The sequence below is a fragment of the Nilaparvata lugens genome, chromosome 1 (genome assembly GCF_014356525.2).
Source record: "Nilaparvata lugens isolate BPH chromosome 1, ASM1435652v1, whole genome shotgun sequence".
NCBI lineage: Eukaryota > Metazoa > Arthropoda > Insecta > Hemiptera > Delphacidae > Nilaparvata > Nilaparvata lugens.
The window spans coordinates 56,188,749-56,201,029 of NC_052504.1; the positions used below are offsets into that span (position 1 = coordinate 56,188,749).

Here is a 12,281-nt window from a genome sequence, read left to right on the forward strand (position 1 = left end):
TTGCCCTGTCATGACCAAAGCTCTATCATCGGTTAGGAAGTCGCGTAGTGCTCATTGGATAACACAAGAAATTAAGCAAATTAGACTATTGCTTAAATTTGCAACAGGAAATGCGCATTCTATTCCCAATTTCAATTTATCCCTCATTAAAAACATAAAAATGTATTATGATCAGTTAGTAACTGAAGATAAAAACGTTACTATGGAGATATGATAAAAAATTCATCAAATAAATCTAGAACAAGTTGGAATTTAATTAATCAATTTAGAGGTAAATGTACTGGAAAGAAAATTGAATCTTTAGCGCTTGATATTGAGAACGTACTTATGACCATCCAAGAGGAAATTGCAGCTGAATTCAATAGCTTCTTTGCGACTACTGCTCAAAGAATAAATAAGAAAATGAAAAAACACAACACTTATCTAATAGTACTCCTGATAGCGTTCCTAGCTCCCATATTTTGCCACCTGATCACTTTATTCTAACACCTACAAATGAAGAGCAAATCTCACGCATAATCAATAACTTCAAGCCAAAAAATAGCACAGGACATGATGACATCCCGTTGAAGGTATTAAAGATCTGTTGTGAGGCGATTGCCCAGCTGCTTGTTTGCATTATCAACTCCATGTTCGAGAGTGGGGTATTTCCCAAAATTATGAAGATTGCCAAGGTACTTCCACTTTTCAAAGAGGGCAGCAAACATGACATTAACAATTATAGACCTATTTCGTTATTGACATCTTTTTCAAAGATTTTTGATACAGTGATTCTTACTAGACTGGTGACTTATCTCTCTGAACATAATCTAATTTCACCCTCATCGAGGTTTTTGAAGGTACCTATAATAAAAGATATTGAAGGTGGCAACTACACTTCTGGAGTAATGCTCGACCTCTCTAAAGCTTTCGAGTGTGTAGATCATCAGTTGCTTTTGGAAAAATTAACTAGGCTTGGTTTAAGAGGAAAAGTGCATGATTTAATAAGATCTTACCTTTCTGATCGGTATCAGTATGTTTCAACTCATGGTAGTGACGGACAAACAGCTTCAAACCTAATCAGAATATCATCAGGGGTACCACAGGGATCTATTCTGGGACCACTTCTCTTTATAATGTACATAGATGACATCTGTTCACTTGTTCCTCTCAATAAACTTACCTTATATGAGGATGACACATATTTAATTTTTTCACACAAAAACTTGAATGAGAAGGAGATTAATTGTAACTTGATATGCAATAGTCATTCAATTTTTCAACTCACTTTCCCTCACAGTTAACTCAAAGAAGAGTAGTCTCATTGACTTCAGCCGAAGACATAACGCTTTTGAACCTCAGTTGTACATAGGGGACGATGTTATTAGCAATACATAGTATGTAAAATTACTTGGTTTAAAGTTTGATTCAAAACTTGCATGGGATGAGCATGTAAATTTTATTATCGACAAGGTCAGTAAAGGCTTATTTGTTATCAGAAACATTGTGAGACTTGTTCCAATGTCAGTTTCAAGAATGGTATATTTTTCACTGTTCTATTCACATGTGGCTTATGGCATAGAATTGTGAGGAAGCACTGCAGAGTTACACTTTTTAAAAATATTCAGACTACAAAAAAGAGCAATCCGCTACTTGGCGGGGCTAGTTTTGTACGGTACCAGGTTTTGTTTAATTTTATACAAATCATTTCATTTTGTTCTGAACAATACATTCATTTTTTGAATTTATCCTTGTTAGAAAAATATTCTCATCAATTTTATAAGCCACTTCAGTCCTTCAGTGATGTCAATATAAATGTTGTCCAAAACCATACAACATAGCGTACGGATGTAATTTGAATTTGGCTCCTTCTTCTGTGACTCAAAATGGCGACTGCGCGTACCTGGTATTTATAGTTCCCTGAGTTTTCTATCCGATGCTGACGTCACGATACGGTGATGTGGCAGTAGATGTTGGCTTCTGAGGCTAGACTTCCCAGCGTGTCTATTCTATAACTGGTCTAAGGTTTTGCCGTGTGGTGGTGTGATTATTTATTTTTATAGGTTAACTTCGTCTTGAATAAATTTGCGCACGTGTTTTATAAAATAGAATAATGGCAAAATTTAAACATAGAATTAGATGTAAAGGTAAAAAATGGAAGAAAGGAAGTAGCTCCAGCTCGAATCCATCAACTACTACTTATCGTGATAAAGCCAGGTCATTTTTCTTCCAAGATAACGTGGGTACGTACGGTAATATTAAACCTTTAACCTAACTTAAATACATTTTTTATTAAGATTTTTACTTGTCTAGTAATACAATAACATAGGTATTAAAATTTTTTTTATTAAATTGCCTTCAAATTACATATTATAAGAATAAACTAGATTATAAAAGATCTGTTAGATGCTAAAGTGTCAAAAATGATATCTAGGCTATGTCTACTTAACCCAAGAAAGACAACTGACGTAAAATGGATGAAATGATGGAGAATCTTGAAAAATTTAATAAAACTATAATAGAGAATGATAATAATAAAGGTAAATAAGATAATAAGGCAAACACAGGCTTAGAATTTGTTGAGCTTGCTGAAGAATATAATTGAAAATATAGATTAATCATGTGCTCTTATGTTACTTTTAAACACTCATTGAGTTTGAGCATATTTCTAACTAGGAATTTATAATTTGTCGTCTTCATTAATTATGTTTTTAAAAAAGCAAAATTTTTGAGCGAAACTCAAATAAATCAACTAGGTTAGGTATATACTAAAGTCATCAGGGTTACGCGTAACCCCAAGGGATTTTTTCACCCACTTTTGACCGACTTACAGCTTCTAAATCACGTGTGCAGGAAGTTGATAAACTAGTTAGAGACTACAAAAAATCGCAGATCCACAAGTTAACTGCAGACAAGGTAACAACAGAAAATATAATGGTCTGGGGCTACGCGTAACCCCATTTGTCTTTCTAGGGTTGAATTTACTGGGTTTTACATTCCATGGAAACACTTTTTTCTCTGTAGGGTCAAGTATCAACTTGTTTTTCACAAACTATAGACTGCCAACTCAAACTCCTACCAAAGGGAGAAAATATGACGATCCTCTGGTCACTGACTATGGAGAAAATGAAACGACCAACAACAATGTTTCACATTCAACCAATGTTGAAATTTTGAAGTTTAATCTCACTATTTGTATCTATAATTGTAAAAAAATTGAATATATTTTTTGATCATTATTATAATAGATTCATTTGATCAGTAATTTGCTGTTTGTACTTAGGAAGTGAGAGTCTTTTGACGACAGAGGCCTTGAAGCAGCATGACTCGTTCGTTCAGTCGTCGGTCAATAGACCGAAGCCAATGGAGCAAGACGAAGAGGATGATGTGGTGTCTCTGTCAGCTTCCAGTTGTAGGACCACTGATACCTTTGCCACTGACTTCAGCGGATGTACCAACGTCTCATACAGCAAGTGAGTTTATACACAGACAGTAACCCTTACTTTCATTTATTACTCGATTGTGTCATATCACAAACAAAATTATTGTGGGGATTCCGCTTCTACAGAATGTCAAATTATCTCTTGATAAACTGAATGGTTGAAAACTAATCTAACTAGAATAGATCAAGATGGTAGTAACTTGGAATACACGTTGAAGGTCTGCATTCAAACCCAATAGCAATTGGCATCTGAGACAGATCACCATTTTAAAACTTTTGGATATCATTTTAAAGCCATGGCTTTCAAGAAACTGATTGCAACTCTCTTCTTGAACACGTCTAGTTGACACTGCTTTACCCCTGCATGCAGCCTGTTGAACTAGCGTTGCTCTCAATGCTTAGTCGAGTGAATATAAAAAGATTGTATATATGTATATTTTAAAGATTGCATATATATTTTGAAGATTGTTCTTGATTTACATACATAGGTCAGAGAAGTAAAACATTAAGAGGCTGACAACTTTCAAAATATCTAGCCTGACAAAAAGTGGCTTGCAATGTGCATGATAAGCAATCCCAGTCAAATTATCCAAGGACAACTTGATATTGCCCAACAATGTAAACAAACAAAGATGTTATTGATCAAAAACTAAAATTAATTAAAATTGATTTTTTCATAAAATTTTACTCATTTTTGAAAAATCATAATTCAGTACTCATTGAAGTTAGAGAGTTCCGATTGATCTCATTTTATTCAGAATTCTATAATCTGGGAAAAAGGCAAGAGCGAATTTTTCTGTTGAAACAGTGATGACAGTTTAAAGTATAGAAATGACTGTGATATCAGATACTAGTATGTACCCCGTGCTTTACAGCATTATACGAAAAAAATGTATCATTTGATTACGGTTATAGGCTTACTGGAACTTGATCAAGTTCTAACTTGAAATTGTTTTGAATACGTGACATAGTTTTTAAGTTACCATACAAACGTTTTGATCAACTTATTAGAATAAAAGTTTTGCACATTTACGTTAGTAACTTGAAGTTGAAACTGTTTTATAAATTTTTCTTGGAATCTACTGAATTTGGAGATCTACTAAAATCATTGTCAATTGAAAATTTAAAACTATTCCTTATTTTGTCAAAATTATATGGATAATCCTCATTCTAGTTGATATCTCTTAGCGAAAATATTTTGACTTTGATTAACAATTATGATAGATAATCAAAGAATTTATATTTTCTCAAGGTTGTGCATAGTTTTATGAATGTTGATTTGACGCTTAAAACTTTCAATTAGAATGTTCAAATCCAATTCACAATTATGAAAATTGATAGATTAATTATGAAAATAGATTACCGTACTGTATCATGTTAAATATTATATATCTGGAATGTAACAATGACTATTGTGAACAATGATCAACAACCAATCTTGTAAACAAATGTATTCGGAGTACAGTCCCAACAAGAAGATGTATTGCTCGATTTATGCTATGGATCGCGAAAATGAACGATCATACAAAGGTGAATCACCTAACACACAAAGATTGATTGACGATATTAAGATGCTAATATTATTCAATTGTTATAATATTTTACAGGCTGCTGAATTCATTTGATCCAAGCTCGGCCATTCAAAAGGAGAAACTGGCAGTACTGGCTGCTATATCTGAAGTTATCAAAAGCAATGGTGGAACTGAGAATAACACTGAGTACTATGGAGCATTGGTAAGAACATCATTTTAAAAATTATTTTTCCAACTTATACATCTGGACATCAGTTGGTCATTAGAACTTGAGCAGAACTGGTGACACCGTAACTGTCCACTGATAAGTAACCTAATAATAAGTAAAAAGATCGTTGGATGGGTAACCGCTGTTTAAAGGGTGATGCAGCACACCGGAGAAACGCGTTATATAGAACCGAGTATATGAAACAACATTTTGTTTGTACATGCGATGACCAATGCACACAGAGTTACATGTTACTGAGTTATTGGAAACGTGAATGTTAGATTGCGTTTCATTATACCCCTGCACTATACACAATTGCTGTAGTTATTGTTCGGATGATCAAAGATCATAGCAGGTGTCATCCACATGATCCAACATCCTACAACTATTGAAAACCTTTTGCAATACAGATTATGAAAATATGCTTTTATATTTAAATCCAGCGCTGTAAGTTCTGAAAACCATCCAAATTTCATGTCGATAGAACAAATTTGAATTTTGAAAGAAGAATAAATTTCTGAGAAAGAAGAGTAAAACTGTTGTTGTAGTCTGATGAACGGTGCTGATGCTATCATACGGTGATTAGTGGCTCATCTTCTTCATTGGAATTCATCGTGAAACTGAGATTAATAACGTTTCTTCGGTGTGAATGCGTACATGAAACAGTTACATGTAATGTATAGGCGGTGAGATGTAACATGAACCTTCGACTCCCACCGATGGAACTCAACTCTGATTTTTTCAGGGTAGGGTAAAAGTTTGGTCAGTTTGTTCTTGGCAGCTGATATCCTTACTTCCAATATCCTCTACACTGGCCGTATGCATGCAGAATGAGAGGGGGAGATGTGTGAGAGAGACATTCTCACTCCAACATCCCTATCAGGCCAGTCACTCTTTTACCGTTCGAAGAGTTGAGGCTCATGTTATAACTCATGGCCTATTAAAAAAACATATACCATGGTACTACGTTTCTCTTGTGTGCACCGCGCCTAAAATGCTCATGCACTGTTATCCTATAAAATATAACTTGAACTGCTCTATGCTGTTCTAGCGTGTGAAAACTTTGTAGTAATATTTAAAGCACTGCTTCCCAATCAGTCATCGTTTAGACGTCGTAGCGGTAGCATGTCGAGAGCATTGTAGTGTTAATAGAATAGTGTAGTATAGTGGAAGTAAAAATAGTTATATTTCGATAGTTCCGTATCTGCGCCTTAGTGGAATTAGGCCTACGCGAAATTGTCGAAAAGTGCGAAATTGCAGTACGCGAGCGCGTTCGAGCGTCCCGGTTAGGCCGGCCGGTCAATGTTCGCGACACAATCGTTTTGCTGAATAATGAATAAACATTTTAAATTCAACATAAATGTCGTTCGTCAAAATTTTTGTCGAAATTTTTGATTCCCGAGTTTGAAGAAGAGGCAACAGAAGAATAAGAAGAAGAAGAAGTCAAAGCGAATGAAGAAAAAATGGAAACCGGTAGTGTAAACGCAGGTATCCCTACAAAGGAGTCAACGCCGGAAAAGGTCATCGACCAAAATAATTTAAGAACAGCGACCGAACAAATATTGTATAATAGTTGGAAGGAAGCTGAAAATAAATATGTAATGATGCAAATCAAGATTGAAGAGCTTGAAACGAAGCTAGAGCAACTGATTAGAAGAACCTCTCTTCTTGAGAAAAATGGAGAGAGTAAGAACCAGCCTCAGTCATTTACTGTTGGAGTAAATTTGAAAACTGATAAACTAACTGCCAAAAAGGAAGAAAACAAGAAGCTACATTTCTCTACGGATGAAGAAGAGTTAGCAAAGGAGACTGAATGGATTCGAGTGAAATCAAGAAATTCAAAAAAAGGAAGATGGATACCTCGCTTTCGCCCCCCCAGCCATCAACAAGCAGTGCAGCAACTGACAGTCAGCACACCAAGGAAAAGAAGAATAAAGTAGTGGCCCCGCCTCCTATCATTGTGAACGATAGAAGCTGGCATGAAGGACTAATCAATAAGTTGAAAAAGTTACTTCCAAAGCAATTCACAGACATCTGACATTCATATTTAACTGGACGATACTTCAGAGTGAACCATGAAGATGCTTATTCTGGACTAGGAGAAATAAAAGCAGGAGTACCACAAGAGAGTGTTTTGGGGCCGATTCTCTATCTTCTGTTTACAAGTGATCTACCATGTCTCGAGAATAATACAATAGCAACATTTGCCGACGACACAGCAATATTAGCTATAGATGACAAGATTGAAAGTGCCACAGCAAAACTTCAAAGATCTCTTGAAACTTCAAAGATGACTTTTAAAACAAGATTTTATCAATTTGAATTTCTTGGTCTGATTAATGAAGAATGATTCAAATCAAATAGACAAACTGGGAATTTATGACTTGTCACACATAGGGTGTGGGCACAGGTACTGCCTAGGGTGTGCAGGTTACTACATGCATTAGGGTATGCACAAGTGAGAAAATAAGGAGCAAGTGAGGGTGTCACTAGCTTGAATGGGACTTCTCAGTCCTCAGCAAGTAGCTGAGAGGAAGAACATGTGTCCGGAACTGCAGAAGCATGGCTGTCTGGCGGGGAGGAAGCGTGGGTTGTTTGGTACTGCAGACATGGAGGTCTGGCAGGGAAGAAGCACGGCTGTCCGGAACTGCAGAAGCATGGCTATCTGGCAGGGAGGAAGTGGATCTGTCCTGAGGTTTGGCTAAGAAGAGTATTGTTCAATTTAGAGGTTTGAGACATCGTTGGTGGGGACGCGATAGAGCCCACAAGGTTGAGGATCAAATGTTGCTATATCTAATTGTTTAAGTTTTATTGGAAATCCGAAGAATCCAAATTGTTTATTATTTGGCCAAGAATTGAATTTGGCAATTTAAAAAAAATGTTTGCTCAAAATTAGAAAGAGCAAGGGAAGACCTGTACTACATTGTGAAGAGGATAACTGTGTATAGGATTAAGAAAACTGAAGGAACAACCAAACCAAAGGTTGCACACTAATCGTCTAGCTCCTCATCAAGGAAATCTGGATATTGGAGACCAACATCCCTAAGGGGGGGGGAAGTGATGTAGGCTAGCCCTACATGGATACTCATGATGTGAACACAGTTGCCAAGGTGATTGTTCTGGAAACAAACTGTTTATGAAAAGATAACAAGTTAGAGTTTTAGAGCTTGTTTACATGACAGCGATTTACGCTCGGTTGTCGCTCGATTGGCAAATCGGTTTGCCAGCCTCGTACACATGACAGCGATTCATGAGCGGTTTGCGCTCGGTTATGATAAATAATTACTAGGTACAACATCTATGTACTCAATCTTAATATCTTAATCTATGTACTTAATCACTATTGCCCGGTTGCAGAGTCGCTACATAAAGTCACCCATAGCTAACAGAGCCATTAGTTAACAACACGCCCATAAATAGATGTTCGTTGCAGAGTCGTTTGCCAGACCCCTTTTAACTATGGCTCTGATAAGGCACACACATAAGTCACACTGCTGCTCATACCACTTTTTGCGTGGTATGCTTCTATCCAACTAATGTTTTGGCAACGGGGAGAGAATTACTGTGAACAGTTCTTCCAAACCTCCAGTCGGATGACGTCACAGCATGGCGCTTGTTTATCACAACACTGCTGTCTGCTCTGCTTATTATGTTTTTGATGTTTGGAGGTTACGAATCGAAATCGTAAACTGCAGACTAATTTGTAATTATTTTCAGTTAGGCTAGTTTGATTTTTTTATAGCTATGAATGAATTAAGTAAGATAAAATTAGAGGTAGGAGTAAAATAAGTGACTGGTGTATTTATTATTGTATAACATTATTAAAAAACAAATTTGACCAGAATTATTTCATTGTCCTCTGGCATTTTGATATTTCTTGGAAACAAAGCAGCCAGTTTACAAGATATATTTCTAATGTCTCTGCATACGGTGCATATTATTGAGATTAATAATAATTGATTATTCAAATTTATCAAATTATACAATTTATTAAAAATTGTATTACATCTTCGTTCAAGCTACTCGAATAGTCAATGATATTTTATTCAGTTTATTTACACTTTATCTACAGTTTCAAATAGTTGTAATGTAATGTTTTTGAACAAGTTTCGTCTATCTTTTAAAACATGCAAACAAGTCAACATAAACTTAAAATACACTTGGCGCGAATGTATAGTGGATTTATAAGCACGATTTTGGGCATTTAAATAAAGAGCACTTTTAGTTATTGGTAGTCTCAGATGACGTCATCTGCCTGTAGGTTTTTCGTCTCTGCAACGGAAAAACCTGTTTGTTGGCGCACTGTTACCTATCGGCAGAGCAATAGCTAACAGAACGTCTCTGCAACGAAATTGGCCTGTTAAATAGTCAAGTCCACGCTGTTAACTATGGGCGACGCTATTTGTCGACTCTGCAACCGGGCATAAATTACTCTTAAACATATATTTAAAACTTTACTGCTCTGATCGAAACCGCTCGGTTGACTGAAGACATGTGTTCGCTCTCATGCCTGCTCTAGTATATCGAGCTGCCCGGCAACCGAGCGACAACCGAGCGGTTATAGTCTGAGACTGCAACCGCCGCGATTCGCCGGCGGCTACTAAAACCGAGCGATGCATGTGTACGGCACCATGTGTTTCCCTACACCTGGCAATCGCTCGGTTTGTCAACCGCGCGACAACCGAACGTAAATCGCTGTCATGTGAAAAGGCTCTAAGAGCTTTAAGAGAGATGTTAAAAGATGATGTTGTATATTTTTATTTTCATCTTGTTCAATGTAAACTATCAATGAATAAAGTGTTAATTACAAAAGCACATTTACAACAATATGTATTCATTGGCTAAAATAGATAATTGATTGAATATTTATTTATTGAATGATTGTTGTTTCGTTTAGATGACAATGTTGGAGAACACGGAGTGCGAAGAGATGTCGGTGGCAGCTGTTCTGTCTCTGCTAGCCATGGGCATCAAGAGTGTGCCTCAGGCCGTTTTGAATCAGACATTTTCGCAGAGCTGTAAAATACTCATCGACGTACTTGCCAAGAATGCCGAATCAAATAATAACACAATTTACAGAGGAGTAAGTGGTCATACATTTTTGCTATTCTTCAAATTCTTTGTAACATTTCACTTATTTTTTGAAATGTTAGAGAACGTTTGGAAATCATTCATAATCTAAAGCCACGTTTAAACCAGAGTTGTCAACTGAGATTTGTTGAATTGGCAATTTGTTGCCAATTTATAAAGAAGCACGTCTACATTTAACTTGTTTTCCACAGAAAAAATGACAACTTTTTTGAATAAAACTATTTGTGAACAACAATTTGTTGACAATTCTGGTGTAAAAGTGGCTTGATATAAATTATATGGATGCTGATTACGAAATACCTATAACTGCTTTCAAGCGTTTATTTCCAGGATATTTCATTCAAATTCTTAGATCATAAATTCAATCGATTTTTTTTCGTTCAAGCTTCATGAGCCTAACTAATGTTTTTCTAATCAATTAACATTAATTCAACAAATTTTCACTTATTTCTATTTCCAGGCATTGGCTTGTTTGTCAGTTCTTCTGAGAAATCAGCCGTTTCACGTATGGAAAGATTCCTCTACTATCAAAGTATTCGATACAGTTCTAATGTTCACGACTCATTCAAAACCAAAGGTAAAGTACGTTATTCATTTAATAATTTGCAAATCATGATAACAGGTGGGAGAAAAATAACAGGATCAACCCAAATAATTATTTAAAATTATAAAATAGTCAAATTATGTTTTTTTTTGTGAGAATTGTTAATAATTTTGTTTTATGTGCTGCCAATGATAAGAAAAATTAATATTAAGTCGATAGAGCTCGTCATTAGTGAATAAGCCATGCTTGGCTAACGGTGCCAGTGAAGATCATAAGATGTATTTTGTTATAACATGAGATATTGGCAATAAATAAATTTGATTTCATGTGAAAACTGCTTTTTCTCCCAAGTTTTCAAAAAAAAAACAATAAATTCAAAATCTGATTAAAAAAAATAATATCTTGCAGTGCAATTAAATGAACTTACACTAAAATGGAAATTAATAAATAATGTAGTATAAATAAAACGACATACATTCCTTATCAATGTCCAGTTGATAAAAATACATTTCAATGTACCTAAACAATTGAAAACCGACTGCATTAATAATATTGGTTGTGATTTTCGAAACTAATAATATCATTTCTATTTTATAGTATACTAGCAGGTAACCCGTGCTCCACAAGGACCTAATTAAAAACTTGACAAACTGTAAACTTGACCTAAGTTAATGAAATCTTGAAGCATTTAAAATAGGCGTATAACCATCCTCAGTAAATAAATAATATATTTTGCAAAATTTCAAGTTAATCAGTCCAGTAGTTCAGACGTGATTTTGCGTCATTCGTGAATCTCTTATCCCATAAGCCTATTCTTTCCATTATTATAATATAAATTAGTATGTAGTATGAATTATATAGATTATACCGGGTGATTACAAATGAAATAGACAGTTTGAATAGCTTGTAGAGAATTTATTATTTAAAAGTTTAGATCATTACTTACATGATTACATAGAAGAATTCTTGAAGATTTTATTGAAAATTTACAGATGTTCAATGTGTGCACCATTTGCAACACGACAGATATCAACACGGTAGTCAAATTCTGACCACACACGACTAAGCATCTCACGGTTAACTGTAGCAGGAGCATTTTTTGTGATTCGTTGTTTAAGATCATCGATATCAACAGGAAGCGGTGGTATGAAAACTCTGTCTTTTACATAGCCCCACAAGAAAAAGTCGCAGGGCGTTAGGTCCGGACTACGAGGTGGCCACGGCTGAAACACAACGTTTTCCTCACTTGCACGGCCGATCCATCGTCTAGGAAGATGTTCATCCAGATACCCTCTGACGTCTGAGTACCAGTGAGGCGGAGCTCCATCTTGTACAAAAATGAAGTTACAACTATCTTCATGGAGTTGAGGCATTAACCATTCGGTTAACATGTCCAGATAAATTCTTCCGGTTACTGATGGTTCTTGGAAGAAGAAAGGCCCGTAAACCTTTTCACAAGATAAAGCGCAAAACACGTTCACTTTA

General features: G+C 35.6%; 1 protein-coding gene across 1 annotated transcript in view; it reads left to right on the top strand.

Annotated features, from left to right (window-relative positions):
* The first annotated feature begins 1,972 nt into the window (after nt 1–1,972).
* Nucleotides 1,973–12,281, top strand: part of LOC111055432 (RRP12-like protein) — a 33,504-nt gene continuing 23,195 nt past the window's right edge. The window contains exons 1-5 of the mRNA XM_039437304.1: nt 1,973–2,222; nt 3,263–3,452; nt 5,029–5,155; nt 10,059–10,244; nt 10,713–10,829. Of these exons, the coding sequence (XP_039293238.1) occupies nt 2,093–2,222; nt 3,263–3,452; nt 5,029–5,155; nt 10,059–10,244; nt 10,713–10,829 (750 nt within the window). The 5' untranslated portion in view covers nt 1,973–2,092. The remainder of the gene's footprint in view (nt 2,223–3,262; nt 3,453–5,028; nt 5,156–10,058; nt 10,245–10,712; nt 10,830–12,281) is intronic.